This window comes from Globicephala melas, chromosome 2 (assembly GCF_963455315.2).
Source record: "Globicephala melas chromosome 2, mGloMel1.2, whole genome shotgun sequence".
NCBI lineage: Eukaryota > Metazoa > Chordata > Mammalia > Artiodactyla > Delphinidae > Globicephala > Globicephala melas.
In genome coordinates this window covers 167,284,362-167,305,925 of record NC_083315.2, presented here as the reverse complement: position 1 = coordinate 167,305,925, position 21,564 = coordinate 167,284,362, and the positions used below count along the sequence as shown (strand labels likewise).

The following is a 21,564-nucleotide window of genomic DNA, read 5'->3' as shown; positions in this document are numbered from 1 at the left end:
TAAAACTAAAATTCCTAGAAGAAAACACAGGAAAAAGTCTTTATAATTTGGGGATAGACAAAAGACTCTTAGAACAAAAAAGCATGAACTATGCTAAAAGAAAAAAAGGATAAGTTGGACTTCATCAAAATTAAAAACTTCTTCTTGTCCAAAGACACCATGAAGCACAGACTCCAAGAAAATATTCATAAAATGTATCTCTGACAAAGGAGTTGTATTCAGAGTTTATAAAGAACTCTCACAACTCAATAAGAAGATAAACAAAAATCCTTTAAAATCTGAAAAGAGACTTCATCAACTAAGATATAAGGATGGCCAATACACAAAGGAAAAGATGCTCAGCCTCCTTAGGCATCAGGGCTAAGCAATTTGAGATAATATTACATACCCACCCTCTCGAGCATTAGAGAGGATACGGGGTAACCGAAGCTCTCCACCACAGCCAGTGGGAATGCAAAACGGCACAGGCACTTTGTAAAACAGTCTTTGTTTTTAAGTTAAGTGTAGTTTACCATACGATCCAGCCATTCCATTCCTAAGTTATTTCCCCAAGAGAAATGAAAACTTATGTCCACTCAAAGACTTCTTCACTAATGTTCCCAAGCTAGAAGTAACCCAAATGTCCGTTAAGACGCGGATAAACACGTTGTGGTATATCCGCGGTACGGACTACTACTCAGAGATAAAAAGGAATGACCTCTTTATATGCACAAAAACATGGATGAATCTCAAAGTAATCATGCTGATGGAAAGAAGCATGACCCAAAAAGGTACTAACATATGATTCAATTTATATAAATTCTAAAAAATGCAAACTAATTTACAGTGACAGAAACTAGATTAGTGGTTGCTAGGGACTAGAGTAGAAGATGTGAATCACTAAGGGGGCACAAGGAAATGTTTGAAGGAATGGCAACGTTTGGTATTTTATATTCTGGTTTCATGGGTATGTCTGTATGTCAAAATTCATCAAATTGCACACTTTAAGTATTTGCTGTTAATCATAAGTCAATCATACTTCAATAAGGTAGTTTTTTTTTTTTAAAGGCTCTCAAATGTAGTTTTCCTTACAATTCATAAAAGAACATATTTCAAAAGGTCAGGATTCTTCTTTAGTCATTTAGGGAAAATAAAAGTAGTATGAAACTGAAAGAAATTATTGATTAGATTTAATAACAAAGCACAGTTAATACTGGTCAGAAAAGAGTACGTGTGTGTGTGTGTGAAAACATACCATTTCCAAAAGAAGTAGCTCTTCTCTTTCTTTCTCTTGATCCAACAAATCTTTTTCATAAAATTTTTTCTGAAACTAAGTTTAAAGTTTAAAATGAAATTGTGAAACATTAATGATGAGTCTCTGCCAATTTTTAAATATTCCTTTCAACATAAGGTAAAGAGAGTGTACTCACAGCGTCCATGGACATTTCCATTCTGTCCAACTCTAACACAGTCTGCAAAGAAAATGTTTTAAATTATTCAACAGTAATTAAATTAAATCAACTAATCATTCCTCAGAAAGACTCCTTTTCCAGAGGGAGGATCAAAGAAGAGACTTCTCCACTATGTGAAAGGCTAAATTAGAAAGTCTCTAAAGTTCTTCCCAACTCTATGTTGTGTTTTTAATCAACCTCTATATATTAACACCAAGATCCACTTAAACTTTTAAAAGTTTTTCAACTTAAGAAAAGTAAGTGTAAGGCTTCCCTGGTGGAGCAGTAGTTAAGAATCCACCTGCCAATGCAGGGGCCACAGGGCCCCTGGGCTGGGAAGATCCCACATGCCGCGGAGCAACTAAGCCCGTGCGCCACAACTACTGAGCCTGCGCTCTAGAGCCCGCGAGCCACAACTACTGAAGCCCAAGCGCCTAAAGCCCGTGTTCGGCAATAAGAGAAGCCACCGCAATGAGAAGCCTGCGCACCGCAACAAAGAGTAGCCCCCACTCACCACAACTAGAGAAAGCCCGCGCACAGCAACAAAGATCCAACTCAGCCAAAAATAAATTAATTACATTAAAAAAAAAAAGAAAAGCAAGGGTAGAGGATTATTTTAAATACTAAACACATGCAATTTAGTTTCTAATAACTTCCTGTGCCACTCTTTTCTGAATCTTCAGAAATACAATATAATTTTTGAATTTTTTAAAAAAACTTTTAGCTAAATATATACAAAGCTAGGTATCATTGGGCTTAATATCCTTAGTTCCTTGCCACAGAAACTTTTGATTATTATGACATTTTGACCAATAGAAAAAACTTTACTCTGAAAGCATTCTCTTAATTTAGTATTTGTCTTTTCAAATACATTGGTCTGAAATAAATTATTTCAGTCAAACAATGAATGGCCCATCTAATCCAGGGTTCTGTCTCTGATAGAGGACAGTACTTTTTTACAGGAGTAACTCTGATGGCCAGGATAAAGTACATTTATTCATATGCCCAAAGCTATCCATTGCAAACATAATATTTATTTGAAGTTTTATTTTTATGCTGAAATTTATGAAAATGTTATAATTTATGGCATGAAATAGCCCTTTTAAATGAAATTACTTTTCATCTTAAGAAACTGACTATTTCATTTTTATCCCAAAGCTTTGAATAGCTAGCTTCCTGAGAGGTTCCCATACCAATACATCAGTTTGATAAACATTATACTATAGAATTTTCATGGGACAGACTGACTTCCTCACGTGACACGTTCTTAAAATAAGGGCTGTACTACAGAATAATCCATTGAAAGTTAATAATCTATCAATTTAATTATATCATTTTTGCCCCATTTATAGGGTTAGCTTGAGTTACCTCTTCAGTTAATAAATTCTCTCAAAAAAGTAACTGTCTCACGTTTACTATTTTGAAAGTTAATTCCATTGCTTACACTTCTGTAATTAAACGGTAAAGACAGAAACAAATGGTATGTGTATCTATGTTTTTAGATTTAGATGCATGTCCAGACTCGGGGTATTTCTGATTATTTCAGTTAATGAAAGAAGAATTTACATTTCAGTAAAATAAAATTATACTAATTAATACTAAGTTATCAAATCACTTTATTAAAAAGTTCCTGGGGCTTCCCTGGTGGCGCAGTGGTTGGGAGTCCGCCTGCCAATGCAGGGGCGCGGGTTCGTGCCCCGGTCCGGGAGGATCCCACGTGCGGCAGAGCGGCTGGGTCCGTGGGCCATGGCCCCTGGGCCTGCGCGTCCGGAGCTTGTGCTCCGCAACTGGAGAGGCCACAACAGTGAGAGACCCGCATACCACAAAAAAAAAAAAAAAAAAAAAAAAAAAGTTCCTTATGCAACATCTGGCAATGATCTCTAGGGAAAAAAAAAAAATCAAAGGACTCTTTCTGTTTTCCTCACCATCGACACCAAGTTACTTAACACATTAATAAATTAACTTCTCTCACTACAAATACATGCTCAAAAACTATGTGTCCTGAACTTCACATTCAGATTCATAAAAGTAATGATTTTTTTCTTGAATTTTATTTTATTTATTTTTTTATACAGCAGGTTCTTATTAGTCATCCATTTTATACACATCAGTGTATATACATGTCAGTCCGAATCTCCCAATTTATCACCATAAAAGTAATGATTTTCATTTGACATAACCTTATAAAAATATTATATACTCAACCAAAAGGTTTTGCAGACTATAAAGTATTTTAAGGTTTGACTTCACTAACCCAAATGTTTACTGTGTTAGAGTTCCAATATTGCCAAACAATCCATATAAGATCACACGCTAAAACGAACAAACAAAAACCCGTAAGACACAATGTTACATAATTGAAAAGCGCTAGGGATCTGTATTCAGCCCTGGCTCTGCCACTTACCAAGAAGATCTTAAGCAAACACTTGAACATTTCTAGGTCTCGAGCTTCTGCAAAGTCCAACAGATCACTGAAGGCCCCTCCAGCCCTTTCAGGGCTAAGTTTCTATCAAAGGTGACCTTCCCTATTATACCAACAAAGTTTTCCCAATTCTAATCACTTATAAAGAGTCTGGTGAATGAAGTACTCATTCATTATTAGCTGAACAGTATTTACTGAGTACCTAAAATGTAAGCTCTCTCATAGAGCTTATATCACCAGTAATAAAAGATTAATGTCTCAGTGCCCTCTAGAAGGACTTTCATATCCAATTGGAGCACACATCAACCAAATCAGTTACTAATTCTTACTCCTCTAGCAGTGATAGAAATATTTTAACATATTGCTATCCCATCAAGCTAAGATAGTGAGGCTGTGGTGAACACTGCAAGAAAGGCAAATGTCGTGGCAAGAGGGACGCTTACTCTTTTCACAGTGGCCAGAACATCTTTATCTTTTTCTTGACAGAGGAGTTTTCTCACACACATTTCTAACTGTTGAAGTAGATGTTTATCTGCAGGGATCTTCAGGGTAGATTTCACTTTGGGCAACAAGTAGCAAAGTTTCATTCTGCAATAAATTGACAGTATTAACTTGTGAGTGAATTTAATAACTAAGAATGACAGTCACATGAAATTGAAAGAAAACTCAAGCTTTAGCTAGCCTGAGAATTTCTTATGCAACAAATGTCTATGGAGGGTCTATGATGAGTCAAGCGTTCATCATTCTGGATGCTGAGATAACGCAGTGGAGAAAACCAACAAAATTCTCTGCTGTCACAGAGCTTACGTTCTAGTACACGGGTAGGGAGAGAGGATAAACAAATACGTAAAATGTCTGTCAAACAGTGGTAAATGCTGCAGAGAAAAATAAAGCAGGGAAAGACGACAAAGGAGTACAAGGAGGGGGATTACAAGTTCAAACCAGGTGGTCAGGAAGGCTTTTAGTCAAGATTTCACTGAAAAGATGACATTTAAGCAAAGAATGAAAGTAAATTAGGGACTAAGCCTTGTGACTATCTAGAGAAGAGGGGGGAGCCTGCCTTAGAAGTTGCCCCAAATTAACAAATTGGCCAGAACTGGCAAACTGGCTAGCACGTCTAGAACAGAGCAAAAACGAAATCAGCTGGAGGCCTCAGAGTGAAATAGGAGGCCAGTTCATCCGGGGCCTTGCAGCTCACGGTTTGGGGACTGGCTTTCATTTTGAGAGCAATGAGAAGCCACGGAGGGTTTTGCACAGCCGAGTGAAATGATGTGACTTAACGTTTGGAAAGTATCATCTGGCTACCGTATTGAGATTAGACTGTAGGTGGTCAAGGACAAAAGGGACACGGGGTGGCAGGGGGCTCTTTCAGTAATTCAGGCAAGAGATGATCCGGCCACTCTCACCTGTCATGGCTTTCATTCTACCTGCACATTTCTAAAAGTGTTGAGCAAAGCCTTTCGTATCCAAAAGCCAGTTAGTATATGGTGTTGCTGGACCCATTTTTTAGGCTGGCAGCTGCCCAAGCAGGAGAGTGAGAACCAAGACAAACTGCTATACGATCATCTCTTACTCAGAAAAACCACCAAAATTCATAGAGCAATATTCATCTTCATCTGGTTTTTGAATTAACAGGTTGCTTTCCCTTAGAGTCAATGCTATGCTGTCAGTCACACTGACTCGAGTAGAGATGATTTCACTTCCTTTCAAATAATTTTTGGGAACTGCTTGATAAATGACGATTCAACACATTGGAAGCTATTTTTCTAGAATCACAACTTCAATTTGCAAAACGTTAACAATGTGGTTGGATCCCTTAGTTATTCACCAAGAGGTAAATTCTAAAGAATTATCAACGGGGTCTTTCAATTTACTTTAAATCACTTTAAATTTGCTTTAAATCTCAAGTCAAGGAAACGTCAGCTCTAGTTTGTAGAGCACAGGTTAAAATGCACAAAATACTAAAGCCAATGCAGTGGTACTTTCTGTATTTTCTCACCCTAAAAATACAAAACAAAACCAATGTCTAGATGTGTCCCCCTTAAATAATGCTCACAGCATTCTTAGGCTGAACTTTTCAACATCTTCTGACAATTCTTCTTGGTATATTTTCTCTCAACAGCCATGCTATCAGTCTATGCTTATTGCCTGGCCAAGTCTTCCTGTTAAAAAGTATTAAATGGTTGCATGTTGTCTACAATGCACATCATTTTTTTATAAAACATACAAATATGTCACACAGCTTGAAACTAGCATGAAGCATGGCTGGCATGTGGAAGCTCAGCAGGGAGCTCTGGAGTTCTGTTCAGGAAGTCTTGGCCAACTGACTCTGTGTCTCCTACAGATGAGTTCCTCAAATTCAGAACAGAGGCATAGAGCACAAATACGAAATCTAATGGCTGAGGGTTTAAAATTCTCTTCAACTCATTATGCAATATACAAATAACTCAAACAGTATGCATGTGTGCTTAATGCCACTGAATTGTACAAAATAGTTAAAATGGTAAATTTTATGTTATGTATGTTTTACCACAATTAAAAAAAAATTAATATGCTTGTTTGGGGAGGAAAAAAAGGCAAAATACATTTATTCTTTTTTTCAGTTTCCAAGCAAGCCATTTTCAGGCCCGTTTCATTTAACTTCACAGTTATTTAATCAACTCCAATTACCATTTACTGGATTTTGAAAATGTGAGACAGCTAAAAGCCTTGGAAACAGCCTTACTTCTCTGAATAAATGGGCCTGTAAAAATGGGCAGATCTTCTCCAAGCCAACTTTCAACTATTTTTTTCCTTTAGTCTTAGAAGATAGAGATAAATTAATCACATCTACTCAATCTTCTCTTGATGCCAATGTGTGTATCCAAGTGGCTGGAGAAACCTGCCAGTCTGGCTGTGAGTACTGCTATCAGCCCAATAAACTAAAGACCTGAGACAGTGTTAAAAGATCACGCTTCCAGGTTCTACTGAGGCTCAGTTAAGTCTACGAAGAATTTCAAACCAAGTATAAATTCTTCACTTGATTATTTTTAATTGACTAAGAAAATGCTTTGGCATATATTCATCACAGTAGATACATAAAAAATACAATTTTTTCAAATATTTTCTTGGATTGGTACCATACCTCACATTTGCTACTGGATCATGTGTCAGTTCAATAGCAGGTAGAAAGAAATATTTACAGAAAAATGATTTGGAAAAGATCTCTATAATAAATTCACAGGTATCCAAAAATCGGAGTCTATTCCAATAACTTTTTCCTTGGCCCAGTTCTAGAAACAACAACAAAAAATTATAAGTTTAATTTTTCCTACATAAAATTTCATGTGAAAAAAATCACTAAGTCCATGACAATCTTTTTTATATCCACAATTTGTTTAGCAAAAACAAGAGAAAAAAATCATATTATATACCCCCAAATTAATAGCACCTGAAAAAACAGAAAAAAATGTATTAAACATTGCATTCAGTTCCATGAGCATTTATTAAATATTGAATGAACATATCTACTATTTTTTGATTACCCACCATGTACTAAGTACTTTATACATATTATCTCATTAAGTCCTGAAAGTCAATCCAATGGGATGAGAATAAATTTATTCCTCCTAAAAGGTAAGGATACTGAGATTCAGAGAGGTTAAAGCCACAGAGCTGGAAAGTACAGACCTAGAATTCAAATGCAGGTCTGTATAACTTCAAAATCTTTAACCAATGAAATTAACTGTTTTCTTCTTCTCGTTTCCTTAAAAATGCTTTGAAGTAAAATCATATGTAAACACGATATCACTGAAAATCATTCAGGTCAATGTTGAAAGGATAATTTTCTCTCCCTTATTACAGAAATGTTCAAAAGCAAAATTCTTAATATTTAAAACCAAATAGAATCTCCATTCAAAATAAAACATTCTAAAGGTCAGGTCCTACCACTAAAAAAATGAAAACTGAATTAAAATGCAGTAAAAAAAAAAGGAAGATTAAAGTATATTGAGCATTTTTTTTTCTTAAATGGAATTTTATGTACTCGAATTTTTTGAAAAGTGGTGATCCATACTTAAAATGGTAAACTCCAATAACCAGAAAAATTCCATTACCTGCCTGTGCTGGATAACAGAGTTTAATAAAAGCATTAAGACACTACAGTCAAAGCAAGTACACAATAATTAACAAATTCACTAAGTATATATAGATGCGCACCACTACTTCTAGAATTAACATTTTAACAAAAAGTTTTTGTCTTAATTTTAGCCCATAGCAAATTAAAATAAATTTGCATTTGTTAATTGACAATTTTTTAAGACATTATAAACCACCTCGGCTTACCAGATTCACATTCATGTGTACTATCAAGTCTATTCAAGGGAACAAAACTCACATTCTGTGATATTTAAAATAGGAACATAAAACAAATTATTAGATTCAAGGATAGCCTACTTATATATCTTAGTTCCAAATTGTATTAATCAGGATAGAAACTGGGCTTTCAACAATAAGTATACATATTTTAATTTCTCAAGTGTAGAAATTCACAAAAGGCAGCCTAGAGTAGTCACTACTCTCATTCATCACAAATCTGATCCTGTCAAAGACTTCTAAAACAAGCCAAAAAAATTAGCCTACAAAACTCGAATGCAAATATATACCAACACTGGCCTAATTATTCATGGCAAAATGATACATAATATGTCAGATCTAACTAAGGCCAACCAGTTTGTTTACTTTCTATTTTTCAAAATGAGAGACAATGATTACTTACGTTCAATTAATTTTTGAATGACCTCGTGTCTCTGTTCTTGTTTACGATTATAACGTAGAAAAATGCATAGAGTTCGTGAAGCGGCCTTTTGGACAGGTAAGACATTCTTAAAGAAATAAGGAAGACAATTAAACCAGTCTAATAGTATATACTCTGAATAATTTGGCCCCATAAATCTATTTTAAGTTATTGACTAAAAGTAAAGGCAGTATTGCCTACCTCTCAAGTCACTGTGGAAGTGTCTTCATAATTTAATGTTACCATCGCTCAGGCAAATCAACTCATCTACTATCACACTACAAAGTTAATTCAATTTGGCAGTCATTTCCAAGTCATCCAGATTTGATTTATATTTGACTCTCATTTCCTTGCCACTTCATCTTAAGTGATATTCTCCCCAAATTATATCTCAACCACCTCTGGACCTTGTCACTCATTTATTCAACAAACATTTGTTAGAACATACCCTGTGTCAGGTATCTCACCAAAGATGTGCAACTTCTAAAATATAAACTCAGAGATCCCATGAGCAGGTATATGTCAGATCCCTCTGGCTTAGTTCGGCCTCTTCCACCTCAATGCCATTCTTGGAGGTCCCCGGTCCATGACACAGATAAAGCTTAGAACCCAAGGGACAACATACCAATTACTCTTACCAGTGTTTTAAACTCCTTTGTCCTTTGAATTTCTGTCACACCACTGGGCAGAACCTTAATTCTAAATGAATTCAACCATTCATCTTTACTGGATTTGGGTTCAAATGATGTATTAGAGAAAAATCTCTCAATCAGATATACTGTATCCAGTATAGATTCATGTTCACCATCTTGACTTACATATAAATATTATAACAATCAATTCTTGACGATTCAGACTATTATACTAGGATCCTTGAAATTCAAGTAGGAAAAACTATACATTGCTCAGAGAGTACTGCCTGCTACCTCCTCTCATATTTTTTTTTTAAATCTTACTTTTAAATCAATCTTTTTTTTTTTTTTTTAAAGATGTTGGGGGTAGGGGTTTATTTATTTATTTATTTATTTTTGCTGTGTTGGGTCTTCCTTTCTGTGTGAGGGCTTTCTCTAGTTGTGGCAAGTGGGGGCCACTCTTCATCGCGGTGCGCGGGCCTCTCACTATCGCGGCCTCTTGTTGCGGAGCACAGGCTCCAGACGCGCAGGCTCAGTAGTTGTGGCTCACGGGCCTAGTTGCTCCGCGGCATGTGGGATCCTCCCAGACCAGGGCTCGAACCCATGTCCCCTGCATTAGCAGGCAAATTCTCAACCACTGCACCACCAGGGAAGCCCCTCCTCTCATATTTTATACAAGTTATTTCCATTCTATTGAGAACCATTTCATGTGGTGCTTTTAATCGAATATAAAAAAAGAATATTCACTATGAGTTAGAACAGAAAATTTAAGAAATGTACATAAACAGAAATATCAGTGGAATTACGGAAAATGAATTTTAGATAAATGAACTAAATAAAAGGATGTTACTCTTTTCTTTCATTTTTTGTATACTAATAGAATTTCAAATGCATAAACACTAGTCATTTGAAATAAAAATAGTTTAAAATACGTGTATTTTATACGTCACAGTATAAGGTAATGTCTTTTGGGCCAGAAATCAAAGATAAAAGTAATTATATCAAAACAAGTAAAAGCCAGTTTAAAGAAGTCGTGACCACTTAAGCATGCGAATAATGACTGTAATTGATTAAAACATTATTTAATATAAAATGATGAGTCTAAAAGAAAGAGACAAAAACAAAATTCATTCATCATCATTGGAAGTGGCTACTGCACCACTTCAGAGTTTTCCTAACTCCGAACATTGATAATTAGAGGGAAAGAAATAAGAATTTACCCTCTCTTTACATTAGGAAATATATTTTAGGGTAAATAAATTACCCAAGTAGATGTAAAAAAAAGGCATTTCTCCTGAGAAGAATGCCATCAACAATGTAGAAGAAAAGACAGAATTTAAAAAATCATTTTTCTGCAAGTTATAATGAAATAACTGATCAGGCAAGGATCATCATTGGATGCTAAAACTAATGGGTAAAAGCTTGGTGGGAAACTGGGTATTCTGAGTGTTGAAGTGTCAGCTTCAGATTGTGACGCAGATCACAAGAGAGAAAACACAATTTTGCAGTAGGCTAACAGAGCTGTCCCCATCTGCACAACCACTCCTAGCTCACTTACGGAGGGACAGCCGTCCAGACACAATGCAACATAAAATACACAGCAGCATTTATGAAGTATTCTTGCCAAAAACGTTTAACCTAAGACTCGGCAAGCCCTTATCAAACCTCCAGTTTAGAAGAAATATGGAGAAGAGATAAACAAGTTAATCTATGAAGACATTCTACAGAACTGACTAAGTCTCTTCCTCAATTCAATGTCATGAAAAAGTGGGGAAGGGCGAAGAGGGAATCTGTTCTGCATTAAAAGAGAACTAAGAGATGTAACCACCTAAGGCAATGTATAGATCTTACTTGGATCCTATATGGAATAAAACAACTGTCACACATATTTGGGGCACAATTGGTAAATTTTAATATGAACTTTAAATGATATTAAAGATAATTGTTCATTTTGTCAAATGTAATAATTGTATCATAGTTATATAGGGCAATGTCCTTTTTTAGAGATGAATACTGAAATGTTTAGAAATAAAAATACAATGATATCTATAATTAAAATTTTTCAGCACGATGAAATAGAAAATACATCAGAATGTTGACAACTGTTAAACCTAGGTGATGGGTGTGTGAGGGTTCATTATAGTATTTTCTCTGCCTTTCTGCGTTTTAAATTTTTTTCATAACTAAAGCAGGAAAAAATGTTAGTTTCTGTCATTCCTCTACTCAAAACCCTCCAAAGCCTTCCCCTGTATCACAGAATACAATCTACGCTCTACCTCATGGCCTTCAAGCACCTGCGTGTTGTGGGCCCAGCGACCTCTCCAGCCTCATCTCTCGCTAACGACCGCCACACGGGCTTCCTTGCTGCTCCTCACACAACCAAGCACACGCCGTATCACACCTTTGCGTCCACTCTTCCCTTTGCGGGGACCACCTGTCCTTCAGACCTCCACATGGTCACTCCCTTACTTGGTCCAAGCCTCTGCACAAAGCATATTTAATCAGAAAGGGCTTTTTCCTGACCACTATATTCACAATACCATCCTACGACCCTCCATCACTTTCTTCCCCTCTACCCTGGTTTTTAATTCCTCCTTGTACTTTTCATCCCTGGTGTATGATGTATGTATTATATGTGTTTATTTTCTGTCTCTAATAGAATTTAAAGTTCTATGAGAACAGGTCCTTTGCCTTTTCATTCACTACTGTGCTCCTAGCATCTAGAATAGTACTCAGCACATAGTAAGTGCTCAATAAATTTTGTTAAATGAATGAATATTACGACCATTAGATACGGAACTAAAAATATAATCTTTTCTCCAGGGAATATTGAAACAGAATATAAGTGTCTTTTTTGATCATGGAAAATGTGCTATAGTGAATCACATATTTCTTTTTAAGTGTGGAATTACCTCCTTGTAAAAGAAAACATAAAGCAGATCCCTCAGGCTTGAAAGTATTTTGTTCACACTATGTTATAAATCATTTCTCTTTCCTGATAAGGGAAAGTACAAATATGGAATAATTATGTATTCTTAGCTTTCTAAACACAAAGACACTTACTAAGTAATCAGGTTGAGACAATTAAGATCAAGATCACCTGTTAATATATTTATTTTATTTTACTATTTATCACTTCCCACATGACCACCATGTAAGAATGCAAGGTCCTTTAGAGCAGGATTCTGTCTGTCTTATTCACCCTATATCCCCAGCTCTTAGAACAGTGCCTGACACAGCAGACTCGAATAATTAACTGCTGAATACAGCAATTAATAAATTCTGCTTGATTTCATGTGAAATTTTCTATGTGGTGCATTCACACATTATCCTCTGAGAAGGAACTTATTTTTGTCAATATCAATTTTTAAGATTATTACATCTACAAAATAACCTTCAACCCCTAGACTTTGCTTTGATACATGAAACAAACTTCATGTAGAGGTGTTAGGTCATAAGATATATGCCTTTTTCCTTTTTTTTTTTAGTTAAGTTGTAAATGACACCAATAATGTCATTTTTTTCCTCTTTGAAGCTAAACCTGATTTGGGGTTTTTGAGATGGCTACTAGATTTTGTTATCTCACTTTTTTTGAGAACAATAAGAATTCAAAGTACTTTTTTAATAGTTTCTAAAACATATACATTATGCAGAACTTTTTTATACTTCAAAAAATGGTAGTAGGATGTCATATTCAATGTATAGTGAACTGAGGGTTAAACAATCCTCTCTGGAAATTTTAAGGAAAAAGGTAGACAACTTACTCTATGGGGAAATTTGAATACAAGTCTTTTTTTTCCCCCCTACTTTGACTCTAATTTTGAGGTTATCCATAGTAGGGCATCCGTGTTTTTTGTATACATTTTATTTGTAACAAGTCACTGTTCAGGTACTATAAAAGAAAAAGAACCCAAACTAGTATTAAGGGGCTTAAGGGATACCCTTAAGGCAACAGGGCACAGCTGAGGCCATGAGACATGAAAGGTGTACATGAGAGCAAAAGGCACTTTGCAGTTGAGATCACTGACTCCTGTCAACCTCTCCCTTGAGAAGAACGGTATCAAGCTTGCAGTGCATGTGTTTACACTCTCCCTGTGCATCCCTCTCTCCAGCTAGGCAGAAGCTGATGAAAAGGAGAACCGGTGGGGAAGCAAAGGTAACACCCCTCCAGGCAGAAGGGCATGAACTGAGTGTGTCGTTCTATTTCAAGAATGTGGATAATTTGGTTAATTCCAAAACAGAAGCAAGTTCAAGAGAAAGTCAGATAACAGGTATTGGGCTCACATTTGTCATCACGATTGTGAACATTCTTTGCAAGAAACGGTAATAAATCTGATCACTTGATATGACGTGCGGCAGACAGGCGTATTTCTGGAGCAGCTTCTCGTGAGTTCTCCACTTTAAAGAGGCTGCAGCTCGCTGCTCAGCAGCTGTGAGAGCTGGAATCAAGTCAGGGAGAGATGATAACTAAAGAAGAAAACACATCAAGAGAATCAAAGATAATTAAAGAAATCAGTTTCAGCACTCAGCCAAATTATTCAGTCTTACAATACACCGGGGAGGGGGAACTCTTAACCTTTTCGGAAATTAGGAGGCATCTTAGTTGTCACAGGGAAGTAAATATTTATTAAAATCAAATACTTAAAAAAAAATCTATATATAAAATTTATGATTACTGGAAACAAAATTTTGAAAGACACTGGGATTCACAACCCTTCTAAAGTAAAATGTATTCTATTTCACTGTCAGCAGACTTTGACCTTCTAAATTCCTACCTTTCTGTCCTCAACAGTTGCTATTCTTTGCAGTAATAATAAATGCTAATAAGAACTGAAAATATGAATGTAAACTCCAAGGACAATAAATAAGGACTGTGGTAATGTAAGAATGGTAGAGGACAAATGTAAAATAGATAGCTAGTAGGAAGAGCTGCATCTCACGGGGAGATCAGCTCCGTGCTTTGTGACCACCTAGAGGGGTGGGATAGGGAGGGTGGGAGGGAGACGCAAGAGGGAGGGGATATGGGGATATATGTATATGTATAGCTGATTCACTCTATTAAATAGCAGAAACTAACACACTATTGTAAAGCAATTATACTCCAATAAAGATGTTTAAAAAAAAAAGGAAATGGTAGAGGAAATTCAAGCTGTTCAAACTCTAGCAGACATTTACTGAGCACCTACTATGTGGCAAGCACTATTTTAAATGTTTTTCATACACTTCTGTTGATTCCTCACAACTCTGCAGAGTAAGGTAGGCCATATAATGTCCAGAAACTTTTTTGATACATGGGATTTACCTTATTTTCTTGAACACTGCTTTCTCCACCAGTAGACATAAGTTCCAGGATTTCTGGAAGATGATCTATGAGAGCATCTAGTACCTTTTAACAAAGATATTGATTACTCTTCTTGTGATGGCTGTTTTTCTAATCTTAGATTAATCAACATGCCAATTTCTACACAGAAATAGTATGAGTTACCAAACAGCATTTTGGGGGTTTCTATTTTCTTGCTCTGTCATCTTCTTGCTGCAAAGTCTTAGAAACAAAATTAGCTACCTTGATCAAACTACCTTTGAAAAGAGATTAGTATGTCTGCCTCTTGATAATATTCAAATCGTCTAGATCTGAGACAGCCTGACAACATGCTCAAAACTGCCTCCCAACTTTTGAAAAGCAGTTTAAGTCAGACGACACCTTCAGTGATGTCTAATGTTGAGGAGTTGAGACTTGGCAAGCTAGCAGTCATTTGGGTGAATAGGATATAGTAGATAAAGCATCAAAATAAAGTATTCCAAAGCCTCCACAAGTATACTCCCCAAACAATGCTAGGAGAAACAAAAAGATATAAAATGTGATATAACATATGATCACAAGTATGTAAAATTTTAAAAACTTTATATAGAAAAAATAGAAAATGAAAAAATATAAGACAAGAGAAACAGTGATCAGAACTAAAAGTATTCTTTTGTCTGTCTACTTTTTGACCTTTCCAAAATTTTCCATAACAAACAAATATACATGTATATTTTAAAACCTACTATTTTAAAAAGATATTCCCAATTTCTAGTCTATGATACAGTGGCATATCGACTTGAAGCTTCTGGGGCTAGTCAGCTATTAGAATTCATGCAATTCCCAAGAAGCAGGAAAATAAAAGAAAAAAGGCATTGACATATTCAAACTTAATATAAAAGAAGTAAAAAGCAAAGTAAGAAGGTATTACCTCCAATGATTCATCTTGTAATAATGTTATTAGTTCTTTATGTATTAAATACACTCCAGAATTCAGAAGTTTAGAAACCTAGAATGGAGCAATAAAGTCTCTCAGATTTGAGACTACTAGACATATAAAGGTTATAAAAACAATTTTTAAAAGAGTAATCCCTGTTAGATTTTCTTCTAAAATGAGACTTGTTTACAACACAACTATAAAATTAGATTTCTAGAAAAATTACTTGCATACGTAAGCTTTTCAGTCTGCTTCCTAACACACTGGAGTGTGTGAACATATGAGGGTCGGGAGTGTAGAAGAATGGATTTATCAGTCATAACTTCCCTCTCACAAGCACTAATGAGCCCATGGATGCCTGTAGTTCACATTTTAAAGTCTTAGAGCAGCCAACAGGGTCTTTCAAGGGAAACCAGCCATGGGAGCATTCATCTTGGTTCAGAGCTCCCAGAGGGGACAAATTCTACTGAAGGCCAGTAGCCACATAGGGATAGAGAAAACTCCTAAGCAAGCAAAACTTCGAAGACTTTTCCCATCAAAGACTTCAATCAGCAAGAGAGGAGTTGGGAGTTGGGAGAATCTAGACTAAACCAACTCCTTTGTGAACTGTTTTTTTTTTTTCCCTGTAGACAAGCAACAGTAAAAATCTGCAATGGTAGATTCACCAGTTTCTACTTCACCTTTAAGTTTTTGGGTTATTTTTTCCACATACTGGGTTTCTGAGTAAGGTTTTACTTGAAAAAGGGGTTCCTAGACAAAGAAGGTGTTTTAAAAGTCTTTGCTCTACAGGGTTGTTTTTGACTTTTTGAAAGTACTTTCAAAATATTATTTTTCTGAAAAACAAGAATAAACTCAGAACATACTAAAGTAATTATCAGAATCCAACAATAATACTGTTAAGGAAATTTAAATCCACCAGTGGAATTTCATTATTTAAAAGGACAAACCTAGACTAACCATTCATTTATGAAGTATCATCTTAACCTACCTACATGGTATGATTGTCAGAATACAGAAATTAGCCACCCAGCAAATAGCTAAATCAATGATTTCCAAACTCACTTCTACTGGTGAAATATTTTTGTGTACATATTTCAATTTTTTTTTCTATGGTGCTAACACATTATGTCCACTTATAGTGGACATAAATAAAATGAAATATTAAAGGTATGAGATAAAAATAAACATAAATAGAAACTCTCGTATTGCATAAATATTGCTTTCTCAGACTCTAATCTCATGCAATCATCTCTGGAGACCACCAATCTAGACAGATACAAGCGTGCATGGTAACCATGCCTAAATACCCACTTAATACATATTAGACACAAGTAGTTCACTCAGCCAGCCAGTGCCCTCTGCCCTCTCTCCTCCTCCAAAAGCATATTCCTATATGCGTAATTACAAAGATGACTTAATTGTTCAACACTGAATTATTTTAATTAATTACACCATTTAAAGGGAATATTTTCTGGACTTTGCAGAATGAACATTCATTTCATTCACACCAGAAAAAAAATGTTATTCAAAAGAAGCAAAGCCTATCATTCAATAGCCAAGAGTCTTAAGTAACGTTTCTAATGCTGCTATGGATATCCTTTGCACTTTCAGCTAATCTGACAATGCTCTGAACACAGTGCAAGGAAGGGGATGAAATATTCTCACTGAGAATAAGAATATTTATTATACCTCTCATAAAAGAAGGGAATATTTTATTAACCCACACAGATATTTTTATGTGACAGTCCTAAAGTTGGCAAGTTATAGGTTATACATGTTTACTGCAGTTATAGCAACATGTACTTACTGCAATCACTCGAGAAACATGCCCTAAATTTCAATCTCAAGGGTTAAGAAGTTAATTATATTCATCATAAAGTTTAAATTCACTTTTGCTCTTACAATATGGAGAGTTGTTGTAACAGCTGAATCTAAAAGCTGTGCTCACGAAACATGATCCATTTGCAGTAAAAACCATAAATTTAAATAATCTATCTCTCAATTTTCCATGTGTACTCGAGTTCTTAAGTTTAGGTGTAAAGCTAAATATAAACATTATAAAGCATATAAAAACTGATTTTACTTCCAGATCTGTAACAGCCACATCCATACCACAATGTCTGGCTTAAAGTAAGGATTTACTAGAGATATACTGAACGAATGGATTAATACCTGTTAAACGAATATAACGTATTTATGTAAATGAATTCTGTGTAACATTCTAAAGAGAATTACGGGAATTTTTCAATATTTAGGACTAGAATATGAGAGCGATATGGAGCCTGTATCTTTTAATAAACCTGTAAACAGATGTGTACAAAATATCAAAAAATCATATACTACATGTAGGTAGAATTAACAACAAATGTAAAGTGGTATCACTTTTTCAGACTTACTTCATGAAAGCAAATAGCAATAGTGTATCTGACTGGTACTTCAGGGTCATGACAAAGGCAGAAGAATGTAGAATAGAGATCCATGTGGAAATTTTTAGGATCAACAAAAACAATCATGGCCTGGTGGAGGTGGGAGGGAGAAGATGAGTGGGAAGGAGAGAAAAACATTCATCAACACCTCTTATTATAATCATGTCACTTAAACTGAATCATGTCCTCTGAATCATAATTTAGTTATAAACCATATTTGGAAGATCCAAATGCATGCATATAATTCTAATATATATACTTACACAGAGATAAATATAAATTAACCAACATACACCAGACATAATGTGATGTAGCAAGTGTCAAATATGGCATTATTTTTCAATGCAATCTATTCACGTTTTTAAGTTAAAATTAAAACGTTTAGCCAATACAAATGTATAATTTATTACCGGAAAGTTATAAGCACAGTTCTTCCGTACTGAAATATATTTCTTCTCCTGCTCTAAGATTTGGGGTGGAATCTGGTTTTCATTGTGTCCATTTTCCTGTTGCAAACCCAATGTACAAAGTTTCTTATAAAACTCCAAAAATCTCAAGTGTTGATCTGGAGTAAATATTCCTAAAACAAATGCAAAACCTTTGCTCAACATTTTAATTGAAAACAATAATTAAAAAGGGAAAAGCAAAGTGCAATAAAAATAACTGGAACCAAATATTTAAATAAATGGTTGGAAATCATAAATAAAAGCAACAATGAAAAAGAATAACTATTGTGAAGAAATCTAATGGTTCTTCACCTTATGTTAATTTTAATAATATTTTCATTTTAATTTCGATAGTATAAAACTATGCAACACAGGAATTACATCTGCATTAATTTCTGCAGCATGTACCACTGTATATACCACTAATGAGTCACTACAATAATAATATGGCAGCCATTATTGCTATTTACTTATGGTAAATATGCTGAAGTTGCCTACAGAAAAGACATGCACGTATGTCTGCAGAGAAGGAGCTTAAAAATGGAATCTGAGAGAATTCCCTGGCAGTCCAGTGGTTAAGACTTGGCACTTGCACTGCTGTGGGCCCAGGTTCAATCCCTGGTCAGGAAACTAAGATCCCAGAAGCGGTAAGGCCCAGCCAAAAAAAAAAAAAAAACAAAGGAATCTGAAAGACGGTGAAGTAAACTCAAAATAACTTTGGTCAATGGAATGCACTGGTTCCACATTCACATACCGTCTTAGGAAGCTAGTAACTCAACACATATTGCAATAATTTTTTTCAACAGTCTATTAAAAGTCCACAATCTGCATAAAAATATGTTTTCTATGCTAGATTGTTATAATTTAATTAATGCTTACATTATGTTAGTAAGCTAAGAACTGAGTAATATGTTCAGAATGCCAAGAGTTACAGGTATTATTCTGCATTCTAAGCTGAACTGCTCATGTGATATATTAATTATTCTACAAAAAGTTAGTAAGAGTATACTTACTATGCACAATAGTTAATATACCTGAGCTTCTATTATCATATACCAACTAATACATAAAGATAAAATATTCAGAAATTTAAAAGGCTACGCCTACTTCACCCTGCCATTGTTTTGGGGGTTTTTTTAATAGTTTATTTTATTTATTTATTTATTTTTGGCTGCATTGGGTCTTTATTGCTGTGCGTGGGCTTTCTCTAGCAGCGGTGAGCAGGGGCTACTCTTCACTGTGGTGCACAGGCTTCTCATTGCAGTGTCTTCTCTTGTTGCGAAGCAGGGACTCTAGGTGTGTGGGCTTCAGTAGTTGTGGCACACGGGCTCAGCAGCTGTGGCTCGCGGGCTCTAGAGCACAGATTCAGTAGTTGTGGTGCATGGGCTTAGTTGCTCCGTGGCATGTGAGATCTTCCCAGACCAGGGCTCGAACCTGTGTCGCCTGCGTTAGTAGGCAGATTCCTAACCACTGCGTCACCAGGGAAGCCCCTGCGATTGTTCTTTCATATAGGTTCTACGAGTGAAAAAGTCATTTCTAACTGTGTTCTAAATTATGCTATCAAAATTCTAAGATCTCCTAAGATTTTACACACTTAAAGGGTAGGCTTTACAACTGAAGAGCTAAAGTTTTGTGGCTAAAAGGGAAAAATTATCTATAATCTTGACATTCTTAGGACATAGCATACCATACAGTCCATGGCATAGTTTTCCTAAATGGAAAGATAAGGAAATAAGAATTGATTCATCTGCTTTGAAAGATTTTTCACAAAACGATTTCACTAAGGGAAGTATAGTTTGACTTCTGTCATCTGAAAAACAAGAATAAAACATAGTTTAGATCCAGTTGCCCACACTGCACATGTAGAAATTAATGCATATACACAAATTCCAGAAAGAAAAATTACTATGTTAGTCTCAGAGTAACACAAAATATCTGAAAACAATGATGATGGAGGGATGACTTAAAGAATAGGTGAGAGATAAGTGGGAAACATCAAAAACTTTTATGCCAGGCTAAGAGGTTTGGACTTGACACCACAGGCCATAGGGAATAAACTATAGAGTGACTACAAATTAAAAAGCTAAGATGATTGAGGTTTTGAGTCTGAATAACTACAAGAATGCTAATACTACTAGTATAAATAGATGAGTAGCAGGAATTCTCTTCTGCATACATCTCACACCATGCTGCATTTTGTCATTTCATTTTTGATTGAAAGTAAGTTAGCTTATATTACATTCTGTATAATGAATTTCTTCGCTTTTCCTTCCTATACAACTCTTTTTAAAAAAGTGAATTCATTCTTTGAGTATGCCTGCTTAGGTCATAAGTTTCTGATATCAACAATATTTAAGTTTTGATTCCAAATGTTCCCTGAATTTCCCACAGTTCTCTTAAACTTTCAGAAATAAATCACTACTTTATTAAGGGTCTGACAATACTAAGTAAAACCCTGTAACAGGTTTATTGGTATTATTATTACTGTTATTATTATCAACACATTTCAGTACCATACCCACTGTTTTTACTAAATAACATTCATTCGACATTTATTGAATTTCTCAGACAACAAGCATTAACAGAAGTAGAAAGATGAATAAAAAGTTCTCTGAACTTGAGAAACTCAGACCAGCAAAGAAGTCAAACACAAAAAATATCATAAGACAATGTGATCACTATTTTAATAGTTAGTATAAGGCAGGAGTCTGCAAACTATTTTTGCAAATATTCTAGGCTTTGTAGTTTATCTGTCCCAAGTATTCAACTCTGTCACTTTGGCACAAAACAGCTACAGACAATACATAAACAAATGGGAGTGGCTATGTTCCGATAAGCTCTATTTACAAAAACTGGTGGCAGCAGGATTTATCCTAGAAGCCATAGTTTGCCAACCCCTGGTATAAAGGGATTTAGAAGATGTCAGAGAAGACACTGTTTTGAACTGGGCACTGAAAAGAAACAGCTGGCTAGGAGAAAAATAGAGGGAAGAGTGAAAAAGGAGAACATGAAAAGGCTAGAGGTTGAAAGAATTTGGTATGCCAAGATAACGGCAAATGCGGCTGGAACACCAGATGCCAGAGGAGTGGGAAAGAACAGGAAGAAATAAAGCCATGAACACAGGTTAGGACAGATCTGTGATAACCGAGTGAGGGACAGGAAAAGCCCCAGATCAGAGATGATGCCCATGTTTCTAGT

General features: G+C 35.5%; 1 protein-coding gene and 1 non-coding gene across 11 annotated transcripts in view; one reads left to right on the top strand and one right to left on the bottom strand.

Annotated features, from left to right (window-relative positions):
* PPP4R4 (protein phosphatase 4 regulatory subunit 4) overlaps window positions 1-21,564 on the bottom strand; it is a 119,841-nt gene that overhangs the window by 19,013 nt on the left and 79,264 nt on the right. For 8 of the 10 annotated variants that reach the window (XM_060295237.2, XM_060295239.2, XM_030883478.3 and 5 more), the window contains 11 exons: window positions 20,054-20,176; window positions 18,331-18,500; window positions 17,891-18,010; window positions 15,489-15,566; window positions 14,561-14,644; window positions 13,543-13,725; window positions 8,609-8,714; window positions 6,977-7,124; window positions 4,296-4,440; window positions 1,410-1,451; window positions 1,235-1,309 (listed from right to left, as the gene is read on the bottom strand). In XM_060295237.2, the coding sequence (XP_060151220.1) occupies window positions 1,235-1,309; window positions 1,410-1,451; window positions 4,296-4,440; window positions 6,977-7,124; window positions 8,609-8,714; window positions 13,543-13,725; window positions 14,561-14,644; window positions 15,489-15,566; window positions 17,891-18,010; window positions 18,331-18,500; window positions 20,054-20,176 (1,274 nt within the window). The remainder of the gene's footprint in view (window positions 1-1,234; window positions 1,310-1,409; window positions 1,452-4,295; window positions 4,441-6,976; window positions 7,125-8,608; window positions 8,715-13,542; window positions 13,726-14,560; window positions 14,645-15,488; window positions 15,567-17,890; window positions 18,011-18,330; window positions 18,501-20,053; window positions 20,177-21,564) is intronic. The other 2 variants (XM_060295240.2, XM_060295238.2) reach the window with 1 other exon arrangement.
* On the top strand, window positions 18,924-18,996 carry TRNAA-UGC (transfer RNA alanine (anticodon UGC)). Its single transcript has one exon. It is a non-coding gene; the product is annotated as a tRNA-Ala (tRNA).